The following is a 12112-nucleotide window of genomic DNA, read 5'->3' as shown; positions in this document are numbered from 1 at the left end:
ATCCATTTTGTCACCTCCATTTCTTCTGGAAGGATGAGAGCAAGACCAACTTGTCAGATGCAGACCTACGGGCTGAGGTGGACACATTCATGTTTGAAGGTCATGACACCACCACCAGTGGCATCTCCTGGTTCCTGTACTGCATGGCCCTCCACCCAGAGCACCAACAGCGATGCCGGGAAGAGGTCCAGGACATCTTGGGAAATCGTGACACTGTCCAGTGGTAAGCCCTGGGTCTACCTTGTCTCAGAACTGACTGAGCAATGTGCCACAGGTTGCAGGCTCTACCATTTATTAAGGTTGTGGAAATGTCAAGGGTCTCTTTTCTCTTCTGGGACTTAATTTCCATATATATATATATATACATATATATATATATATATATATGTATATATATATAATGAATTGGACTAATGGATCTCTAAGGAATCTTGAAGGGCTAAATCTCAAATCCAATGACTTCATTCCTGTGGTTGACTTCAATGTCTTAGTATCCTCTGATCTTTCCCTTGTCAGAGTTTGAGGGAGCTCATTGTTATGGGACAAGTCCTCCTCTGAAATCTTCCCATTCCCCTCCCTACCCCATGAGGGACTTTGGGCCAGTTCCAGCCCTGTGCTTGAGGTCTCCTTGCAGTGAGACTGGAGTTTCCTGGAAACCATGTCATCTACTTCGGTCTACCCCAGTCTCCAGATTCCAAAGCTTGGGTGTTTCATTATTTTCTCAATCTTTCTAGGCTCTTGACTATTTGACAATGTCTCTCATGTTGCTCTTCCCAGGATCACAGAATTTGAGTTGGAAGAGACCCCAGCTGTCATTTAGTCCAACCTGAGCATGCAAGGAACCTCCATTTTAATGTATCCAACTACATGATTGTGTCTCTGCTTGAAGACCTCCAGTTGAGGGGGAGCACAATAGCCCAGGGGTCAGCCCACCTTTCTTTGGCACAACCTATTGTTAGAGAGTTCTTTCTGAAATCCAGAAGCCTTTGCTACTTGTCTCTCTACTTCTCCTTCTGACCTCTGAGGATAAGCAGGACCAATCTCATCCCTTCTCCACAGGGCAGCCCTTCAAACACTTGAAGACAATCAGGTTCCTCCTGATTCTTCTCTTCTCTAGCTTGAACATGTCCAGTTCCTTTGACTGCTCAACACTTGATGGGGACTCAAAGCCTTTCCCCATCCTGGTGGCCCTCCTCTGGATACTCCATCCTATCCATGTCCTGCTGAAATCATGGCATCTGGAAATCAACACAATATACTGGAAGCTATGCTAGTGTCTGTAGTGTTTTAAGGTTTGCAAAATATTTTGCATATATTAAATCACTATGACTTCACAATCCCTCTGAGGCCAATTCTGTTAGTACCAGTCCCATTTTGCTGTTGAGGAAACTGAGTTACAGAAAGACTAAGTGACTGCTCAGGATCATACAGGGAGAAAACATTTAGGCAGAATTTGAAACCAGATCTTCTTGACTCGACCTAACCACCACACTACTTACTTTTATATGCCTCTGTTAGTGTAGCCCAAGATCACCTTGGCTATTTGGGCTGCTGCATCACACTGATGACACATACTGAGCTTGTGGTCCACTAAAATCCCCAGGTATTTTTCACATAATTTGTTAACTATGACAGCTTCATTTTGTATTCATAGATTTTTTTTTTACCAAAATGTGACTTTATTTTCGTTCTCAAATTTCATCTTATTATATTCAGTCCAATGTTCTGGCCTGTCAAAATCCATTTGTATGCTTTTATCCACAGTATTAGCTGTTCCTTTCAACCTTATGCCATCTGCAAATTTGATGACCACACCATCTGTGCTGTCATCCAAACTGCTGATACACATATTAAACAGCCCAGGGCCAAGCAAAGATTCCTTGTGGTATCCCACTGGGCACCTCCCGCCATACTGATCAACTACTCTTTTGAGTCCTGCTATCCAACAAGTTCTGAATCCACCCAATTGTACTATCATCTGCTCTATATCTTTCTATCTTCTCCACCAGACTAACTATTATCAAAAAGTTGGCTGAAAACTAGGCAAATAGTATCCAGAGGATTCCCTTCAACTACCAGTGTAGTAATCCTGTCCAAAAAAGAGATGATGTGAGCCTAGAATGACCTGTGCTTGATAAAGTGAGGCAGGCACTTTGGGATCATTGCTTCCTTTTCTAGATGTTGGCCAGCCCCCAACGTCTTCCTAAAAATTGGGGTAGAGGTTTCCCCAAGAATTCAGGAGAAGCACACTGACTTATAGTTTGCAGAATCTGTTCTCTTTCTCACTCCACCCCTTTTATAAAAATCTGGACTTTTGTCCTCTATCTTGTAGCACTTCTCCTGTTTTCCATGATCTTTCAAAGATCACTAACAATGAATCATTAACCATATTTTCCAGTATTTAATGACCTAAGCATAAAGGTCAGCATTGCCAGGGCATCTTAATCCTGTTAACTGCTTTCTTGCAGTCTCTTTATTTTATGAGTCATGTCCATGTGAGTTACTTTTATTTCGTCCTTACCATGGCAAAGGTCATTCTCCTTGGCAAAGAAAACAGAAATGCAGTGAGAACTCCACCTTCAGTCTGTTGGAGGTCATGATCATCCTCTCTACCAAAAGCAACAGTCTGACCCTTCTTGGTTCTTCCTTTAACTCCCAATAAAGCCAAGAGAAAACCCCCTTCATGGTCCTTAGATTCCCTTACAAAATCTTAGCTTATTCTGAGATTTACTGAGACTATTGAAAAAAAAATCCTTCCACCATTTTTTACAGGACTGTGTCACAGAGCTGGCTCTGCTTCCATCTTCTACACATTTCTTTTTGAATAGCCCATACAACCTCATCATTGTCTTCAGACATATCTCTCCTTTCTCATTAGAATTGTTTTCTTCACAATCTAGTCTCAATGTCCTTCTCCAATCTTATGTCTTGTCCTCTACATTTCCCATCAACAAAACAGGCTGGATACCCCTTTTTCCTGAACACGGGGCCTTATTCCTGTCTCCTGTTTTCTTGGTTTCTGCCTCTACCTCATGCCTAGCAGAAGAGATAAGATGTGCACCCCTGAGCAATAAGACTTTGAGGCCCCGAGGTTTCATCTGCAATGATGGTCCTCCTTTTGTCAATAGAAACCATAGTTCTCTGTACATTTGGTAATGCTAATGCTAATCCATTGTGCTATGCACGCGTGGGTTCGAATCCCATCCTCGTCGCCAAATGTATTAGGAGGGCAGAGTTTATAATCTCGAAGAGGATCATAAACATGTCTGAAACGTTCGGAATCGCCGGATATAAGAAACTCTCAAAGTAGAAGGCAGAAGAATCAAAACATTTATTTAGGCTCCACAGTAACCAACCCATGAACCAGCAACCCCATTTTGATATATTGATCAAAAGCTTCCAGGCCCAATAAGTACGCCTTGAAAGAGTAACCAGGAGGCTACAGAGAAGCATGATTGCGTAAAGCAAAATCATGTTTCCCCCTCTATGGTAATAAGATTACCCACTGGCCTGAAGTCTTTGTTCAGCTTTCTCCCGTAGGTCAGCTCTGCTACTGGCAGCTCCTGCTTCAGCTGTGTCTGTGGCTGTGGCTGTAACTGACGTAACTGTCGTAACTGCCTCTGTAACTGCCTCTGGCTCCAACTGTTGCTGTAACTGTCGCTGTAATGGCCTGAAGTCTTTGTTCAGCTTCCTCCCGTAGGTCAGCTCTGCTACTGGCAGCTCCTGTTTCAGCTGTGTCTGTGGCTGTAACTGTAACTGACGTAACTGTCGTAACTGCCTCTGTAACTGCCTCTGGCTCCAACTGTCGCTGTAACTGTCGCTGGCTCCAACCGGAAAAGGAAAAGAGAGAATCTTCCAGCTGTCCTCTCCCCTCTTATAGAGTTTTTGACATCATCAAGCACCGCCTGAACGACCAGGGCCGATTGGTTCTTGACTTGGCCCCTCCCCCTAGCGTAGCCGTTAACACCTCCCCTCAGCCAGCCCCATGACTCATCACACAGGCAGTTGTCTGCTTCCTGGAATGCTCTTTGGGCTTCCTGCCCCGGAAGAGCAAGCCACAGTGTCCAGAGGCTCAATGAGGTAAGCTGAGTCATTCAAAGAAAACAAAGGCCATTCTGGCTACACTGGACCATACTATAAACCTCTTCAGCTTGGGAGGACATACCAAAGGACATGTGTTTTGCTGGAAAGGCCTTGGAGAAGTCAGGATCTCATCCTCACCTCCCTCACCATGTTAAGAGAAGGCCTCAGTGTGGAATCATTCACAGGGCACTCTATGGCTTACAAGGCCAATGACAAGGTCATACAATTACAGAATTTGTGACTCTCAAATCTAGGATAGAACTCAAGGGCACCTAATAAGGGCCTCAATTCTACAACATCCCTGACAAAGACCCAGTCAGCCACTACCAGAAGACCTCCAGTGAGGGAAGACTCCCCACCACCCAAGGTAGTAGGGCAATCCACTTTTCTCAGCTCTAGTTGGTGCGCAGCTAAGAAGAATGAATTCAGAATTTCTACCCAGTTCTTTGAATTCCAAACCAAGCTTTCGTTCCACTCCTGTTCCCTGCTGGAAGGCCTGGGCCATTTCCTTCTCTGTATCCTCAGCTCTTAGCCGAGGGCTCTGCATATAACAGATAATCATATTTGTGCAGTTGAACTGAGAAAGGTCCTGTTCACTGTCTCCATGTCTTTCTTTCCTGAGCCCCCTTGGGCCTAACTCTATGCTAAGCACTGAGGGAGTGATCAGAGGCCCTCAGGAATCTCTTATTCTGATGGGAAGAAGGAAGAAATGTCAAGAGGGTGTTTGTGAGATCGGAGGCTAAACCAAGGGCCACAGGCTTTTGTGTGCTTGAGGGGCTCAGATGACACATATTGGGGCACTCAGGGAGGGCTTACCCCAAGAGGGGCACATGCAAAACCTTAAAGGAAGGGTAGGAAGAGGCAAGGAGGAGGAGGGAGGGCATTCTAGGTGGGGGCAATCTGGGCAAAGGTGTGCAGGGAAGCATCTTGAGCAAGAGGGCAGGAGGAACAGCAGATAGACCCAGAAGCAGGACTGGACACTTGGGCAAGTCTACCACTAGGAATAATGTGGGGGTGGTATTCCCGACCCCTCCCCTTGTCTCCTAAAGCTAGCTGGAAGGTGGATCTGGGGTGTCAGGGGAATCCAAGTGGCATGACTGTGGGGCTGCTGTACCTGCTCCACACTGACTGAGGGTTCTGGCCTGCTGCTCTCCCTCCATGCAGGGAAGACCTGGGGAAAATGACTTACCTTACCATGTGCATCAAGGAGAGTTTCCGCCTATATCCTCCAGTGCCCCAGGTTTATCGGCAGCTCAACAAGCCTGTTACCTTCATGGATGGGAAGTCGCTACCTGAAGGTGGGATAAGGGTGTCCCTTGAGCCTGGGTGTGGGAGGTGGGAGGCCTGGGTCAAGTTCTGACTACTCAGACTTCCTTGAGTGTTTGGCCAGGAGCTTTCTCCAGCCACTGTCAGCCACAAGCTTTTCTAACCTAGGGCAGGCCTAGTTCTCAGAAGGAAGAGGAAATGCACCCAGCAATGACAAGCTCTTTAAGTCCTTTTACTGGCCACAAAGTCAGAGCTCAACCTTCCAGGGATTATTGACATCCATGACACATCTCTCAAGACCCAAATGGAAAGAATAGAAATGACAGACATTTATTTAGTCAACCAATTGTCAAATATTTCTTAAGTACCTACAGTGTGCTAGGCACTGTGCTACATGATTTAAGAATAGCTAAGCGATTTATATCAGTGTCTATACCATAAGCCTCACACACCAGCTGACATAACTGGACACTAGGGAGGGAGATTCCAGCATTTTGGAGGAAGGGGTCAGAGGGTCTGGGGGGCATCTCACCTGTAAAGGAGGTGGGTTGCAAGGATAATAACTCCCTTCACCTATACCTGGAGTTCTGAACCTGGGTCTATGAATGTTTTTTTAATTAAAAAATTTAATCGCTACATTTCAATATAATTGGGTTCCTCTGTAATCTCATGTATGATATTTCCTGCATTTAAAAACATGATTCTGAGGAGTGGTCCATAGGCTTCCCCAATCTGCCCCAGGGATCCATAACTCAGAAACATGGTAAGAACATGGCCCAGAATGTCAGTGGTAGGGCAGCTCTGAAGATGATTCTCACAATCTTTCCCTGGGGGAAGTTAGAGGATGTTAGCTAAGGGGTACCAGTCTCTGCCACCTGACTATACTGCTTTCCTTTCCCTGACAAACTGTGTTTAGAATCATTGACAAGGTAAAGGTGCCCTGGAGGGATGGGTGTATGTCCATGCACATCTAGCTCTGCTCAGACCTACCAGCCTGGCTCAGGAATGGTGACCTGGTTCTCAACCATATATTGTTGACACAGAATCACTAGAGTTTTGGCCCCTCCTCCCCTTGTCCCTGGGGCCTGTTACTGGTTCCCATGCTCTAGGGATTCCTGTGGGGTCTCAGGTGACCGCCATCCCAGGACTGGTATGTCTGATCCCTTGTGGCTTCCACCAACATTGCCTTCTGTGGGCCCATCTATTTCTATCTCAAGCCCCAGAAAATGTTATAGTCTCTATTGGTGTCACTTCCCCCATCCTCTGTCCTTGCCTCAGTCTGACGTCAGCCCACTGGCTTCTCAAGTTTTGTTAGGGTTTGTTTTGGCTTTTTTATTTGTTTTTTTTCCTCTTGCTTTATTGCTGCCAAATCCAGGGAAATTGAAATCCTGGCCCTGCAGAGATTCTGGAAAGTTCTCCAGCTGTCCTGGTCCTTCAGGTCATCTCCTTCCTGAACACCTAGGCTGCCACCCCATGTAGTCCCTATTCCCCCCTATCTTCCTCAAGGAAACTTCTGCCACAGTTTGTGAGGTTTCCTGGGCCCTGGAGAGTCCAAGGAGATCCAGTCACCTCTCAGAGAAGATTCTAGACAGTGCTGCTCCATTCTGATGTTTTCAGATTCATAGAGGAGAACCCTAGACTAGGAGTCAGGAGACCTTAGTTGGAGTCCCCACAGAGCTCAACACATTACCAGAATGACTTCCATTCTCAGGGATCAGTTTCCTCATCTGTCAATCCCCATTTTAGGGACTATATGAGGCTGGCAGTATAGCATAATGGATAGAAGTCACTTAACTTCTCAGGGGCCTCTAAGACTTTTAGTTAGAGGAGTGGCCTGTCTGCATCAGTGGAACTGTTGACCCCACTGGGAGTTCCCCATACCAATGAAATTACAAGACTGTTCTCTTGGAGCATCTCTCTCCCTGTTCCACAGGCAGCCTGGTCTCTCTCCACATCTATGCCCTGCACAGGAACCCAACCGTCTGGGACAAGCCTGAGGTATCTCCAACCATATGAACAGGATGGGTCAGAGGAGAGCATTCACAGAGGGGGAGGGGGAAGGGAAGGGGAAGTCTCATGACTGTTGGGAATAGGGGATGACCTGCCCTAAGTCAGCTCAGGAGTCCAGGCTGAGGTGCTTGGGAGGGGGAGGATCTGGGGGCTCCTCCTGCTAGGAAAGAGCCCATTAGTTTTCCCTGTGACCTGCTTTTCCTTCTGCCTTCCCTGTCTCTTCCTGTACCCTCACCATTCACTTCCCCTCCCATGCCCCTAACCTTGAAGGTATCTTTGACCCATCCCTCTCCCTCCTGCCCCCATCCAATCAGCTCCCAGGAGTCTATTCATTCTCCCTCTGTGGAGATGGATGGATTCCATCTCCTGAGTCCATCCCATTCCTTTATTTCCACAGCCTACTACAAACTCCTATGACCATCTTGCCTTCCCTCATTTCCCCTTACAATCCATCCATTGGAGCAGTAAGGGAAGGATAGTCTTACTTCTTTGTAAACTCAGTCATTGTTCTAATCATAAACCTTTAGTAGCTCCTGATTCCTCCCACGCGAGGTTCAGATGCTTCTACCGGACATCTTCCAACCACCCCATTCCCCTTCCTTGGCACCATGTTGGCTCTCCAGGCTTATGTGAGACTACTGTTATATGTATATTCTGTCTTCTAGACATCAGCTTCTATACTACCATTATGTCCCAATGCCCTGCATCCCACAGCCTCTATGCCTCAGATCCAACTTTGTCTTGTCTGTGGAATATATTTCATCTCCAGAATCACAGAGTCCTAGGCTCCAAAGTTGCATGAGACATCAGGGGTCTCTGGTCCACCCTACTGTCCAGGTTCACCCACCTAAGAAGTGTCAGAGGAGGGATTTGAAACAAGGTTTTCCTTCCTTTTGTTGCAGGTGTTTGACCCCCAGCGCTTCTCTCCAGAGAATTCCTCTACTCGTCACCCCTATGCATTCATTCCCTTCTCAGCTGGGCCCAGGTAGGTGCTGTCTCCCAGCATCTGGGTGGGGTGGGGTAAGGCACATCAATGCTGAAACTGCAGCCTCTCAAATATATCCACCTACCTATTGTACCAGGGCAGACCTGGGAGAAATCTGCCTCTTCAGCCAACTCTCCAACTCCCACACAGGTGGGAGCTCTAAGTAGGGATGGTTTCCTAGGAGCCTTGGAAGAAAGAGAGCCTGGCCTGCTGAGAGGAGAAGAGGTATTCTGACCTCAGGGTGTAGTTCAGGGTGGGGAAAAAAGAAAAGGTTGGATCTTGCCTCTATTTGAGAGGCAGCTAAGAATGCTGGCTACAAAGTCAGGAAGACCTGAGTTCAAATTCTGCCTTTGAGAGGTGCTACAGCTACAACCTGCTTGTCCTGCTCACATGCCAGGCTCTAGGAGCCTGAGCTTGTTTCTTTCTCCAGCCATGGAGCAATCCTGGAAGCAATGCTGATTCTGTGTTTGTCTCCCTCTCTGACTGCAGGAACTGCATTGGGCAGCAGTTTGCCATGACAGAGATGAAGACAGTCATAGCCCTCTGCCTCCTTCACTTTGAGTTTTCTCTGGAGCCCTCCAGGATGCCCATCAAACAGCTTCAGCTTATCCTACGCTCTAAGAATGGCATCCACCTTAACTTGAAGAAGCTGATCTAGGAGGGAGCAGAGCCTGGAGCTCTGTCTTGTGCATGGTGGGGGATGGGGTGGGACAGCGGTGGTGGTGGTAAAGTGAGTTTGCTGATGCAGACTGAACATGGCTCTGGCCTCCTGGGAGCTTAGAATCTGGTACAGGAATGAAGATAGACACAGGCCCTAGGGTGTTGATTTTTCTCTCTAGTTGGACACAAGCATATAGCTATATGTGCAAGCAATTGTTCTACCAGCATAGGAACATCTCATATCCTAACATGTTGTATCAGTTTGGAAGACCTCTTTGTGGTTTGTAGTTCAAACTCTTCGTATTACAGGGGAGGAAACTGAGGCTCCGAGTAACCCTGCTTTCCTTCAAAGTCTGGTTCAGTGGCCACTCCTACGGGAAGCCCATAGGACATTTTATATTCCCCAGTAAAATGGAAGCTCTTTGAGGGCAGGGCCTGATCCGGTTTTGTCTTTGTCCTTCCAGTACCTAGCATAGTGCCTAGCATAGAAGAGAATCCAGGTAAATACTTGTGAAATAAATTGTGTAGAGAACAGAGTGAACAAAGGCAGAGAGGCTGAAGAGCACTGGGTGTTTGCAGGGTGCAGAGAGTTCGGTTTGGCTGGAGCTTGGAGAACATGGTGTGTGTATGTGAGGGTGGTGTTCGGAGGAGGAATAATGGTAATAAAATAGCTAAATTTACATATCACTTTAATATTTACAAAGTGTTTTATGTACATTATCTTACCTGAGCCTTACAACAGCACTGTTGCAGTCCGAGTTAGAGCTCAGCCCTGTCCTCCTCAGACCTCCAGGCCCAGGGGCCTGCTGAGATAAACTCAGGGCTTTGGGATGTGTGTGGAGCCAGGAGGAGGGGTCTCGCCTTTGTTGCCTCCCTGGCAATTCCAGGTCTTTGCCCGTGCCTGGACCTGCATGACCACGTGGAACTTCCGGCTGCCTGACCACGTGGAGTTTCCGGTTCTTTGCCTGGACTGCCTGCCGGCAGGGAGCTTCGGGTAGTTCAGGAAGAGAAGGAGAGGAGAGTAGGAGGAGTCCTGGTGGTCCTAGTTCTCAGGTGAATTGAATTTTACCTGTCCTTCGCCCACGTAACCAAAGAATGTACTTACGTCACTAAAGATATAAATGTGCTGCTTGCTGAAATAATAAACGGAGTCCTTCACCATCTTCTCAGCTCCCGCCCCATACATTGTCATCGAGATCAGGTCCTTTGCTTAGGCAAAGGCCTGGGGCTTGGGGGGAACCCCGAGCATAGTTACCCCCATAACAGAGCACTATGATGTGGGTGTTATTAATAGCTCCATTTTATACATAAGGAAACTGTGGCTGGAAGAAGTTAAGAGCCTTGACCAGGATCACACAGATAGCAAGTGTCAGAGGACAGATTTCAACCCAGTTCTTCCTGAATCCTTAGGGCAGCTACATGGTACAGTGGATAGTGGACTGGGCCTGCAGTCAGGAGACCTGAGTTCAAATTCAGTCTAGGATACTTCATAGTTGTATGATACTGAGCAAGTCACTTAACCCTGTTTGCCTCAGTTTCCTTATCTGTAAAATGAGTTGGAGAAGGAAATGACAAACCGCTCCAGTATCTTGCCAAAAGAAACCTCACATGGGGTCACAAAGTGTTGAACAGGCCTAAAATGACTAAACAACAACTTTCTGACTCCAAGTCTGTAAAGGCAGGCTAGTATCAAATTTCAGAAGTCCTTGAGCATCAGGAAAAGGAGTTTGAACTTTGTACAAATGATAAAAGGGAGCTCCTGAAGATCTTTGAGCACTAGAAAGATGAGATCTGTGAAGAATGGATGGGGGAGGGGAGGGGCTTGTTAGGAGGCCCGGACTAGTGATGGTGAGGATTGGGTTCTTGTGGTGGCCTTGGGAATCGAAAGGAGAGCATCAGTGTGAAGGATGTGTAGGTAGAACTGATGGGACTTGGTTACTCAGTGGATATGAGAGACAGGAGAATGGAAGACTCCTCCAGGTTTGACCATGGGAGGACGGGTGCCCAGTGAGATGAGGAAGTTGGCAAGAACAGGTTTCAGGGGAAAAGGAAGAGCTTGGTTTGGGCATATTGGGTTTCTGGGATAGCAGGTGGAAAAGGAACAGAAGCCAAAAGGAATCCCCACAGAGGAGCCTGGGGAAAGCGAAAGGAGCCAGGAACAGAAAGAGAGAAGCAGAGATCAGATAAGTGGGGTGTGTCTGAAATTAAGGAAAGAGATGAACTAAAGGAAGTGCCAAGAGGCACAGAGACTAAAGTGTCAGACATGGAGTCAGGAAGACGTCACTTCAAATCCTGCCCCAGACACTTTACCAGGTGACCCTGAGCAAATTATTTCCCTGTTCTGGTTTCAATGTCAACTAGGGACACATAACTAAAAATGGCCACAAGAACAAGAACCTTAATGGGGGGGAAGAGTGTGAAGATCAGATGACTCAATGCATTGAAGGGAATGGGGGAGGGGCAAAGGGGGGGTATTTCCCAGGGTGTTCCACAAAATAAGGGCTTAATAAAATGTCTGTGGGCTGGAATGAAAATCAGGCTGTTTTTCAGGTGATTGCTAGTAGCTACCCTGCCCCCCCCCCCGCCTCTTTCTTGACACACAGACATTGCATGTTAAAAGAAGACAACTGATCTGTTGGGAAGACTGTTGGGCCAATTCTGGAATCCATTGTTTGCATATCAAACACTAAATTCTGTTCTCTTTCTCTATTTTCTGCTTTAAGATAATTTTTCCAGCAACGCTGTACAATGCTTGGAGTTAGACAACACCTGGGTCTGAATCACATCTCAGACAGCTACTAAAGGCTCTAAAGTCCCTCCCAGCTCTCACATTCTAGGTTCTAAGATCTCTCCCACCTCTGACATTCCAGGTTCTAAGATCCCTCCCAGTTCTCATATTCTAGTTTCTAAGATCCCTCCTTGTTTTGACATTCTAGCTTCTAAGATTCCTCCCAGCCCTCACATTCCAGCTCCTAAAATCCCTGCCACCTCTCATGTTGTGGTTTCTAAGATCCCTCCCACCTCTCTCATTCTAGGTTCTAAGATCACTACCAGCTCTTAGCGTTTTGCCTGACACAAAGAAAGGATGGTACAAATATATATTTTATT

General features: G+C 46.8%; 1 protein-coding gene across 1 annotated transcript in view; it reads left to right on the top strand.

Moving 5' to 3' along the window:
* Window positions 1–9274, top strand: part of LOC118848612 (cytochrome P450 4B1-like) — a 31784-nt gene extending 22510 nt beyond the window's left edge. The window contains exons 8-12 of the mRNA XM_036757573.1: window positions 33–223; window positions 5248–5381; window positions 7283–7347; window positions 8262–8344; window positions 8834–9274. Of these exons, the coding sequence (XP_036613468.1) occupies window positions 33–223; window positions 5248–5381; window positions 7283–7347; window positions 8262–8344; window positions 8834–9002 (642 nt within the window). The 3' untranslated portion in view covers window positions 9003–9274. The remainder of the gene's footprint in view (window positions 1–32; window positions 224–5247; window positions 5382–7282; window positions 7348–8261; window positions 8345–8833) is intronic.
* Window positions 9275–12112: the final 2838 nt, after the last annotated feature.

The sequence above is a fragment of the Trichosurus vulpecula genome, chromosome 4, assembly GCF_011100635.1.
Source record: "Trichosurus vulpecula isolate mTriVul1 chromosome 4, mTriVul1.pri, whole genome shotgun sequence".
In the NCBI taxonomy this organism is placed as follows: Eukaryota; Metazoa; Chordata; class Mammalia; order Diprotodontia; family Phalangeridae; genus Trichosurus; species Trichosurus vulpecula.
Note: the sequence above shows the minus strand (reverse complement) of the source record. Positions and strands in the feature narration are given on the sequence as shown.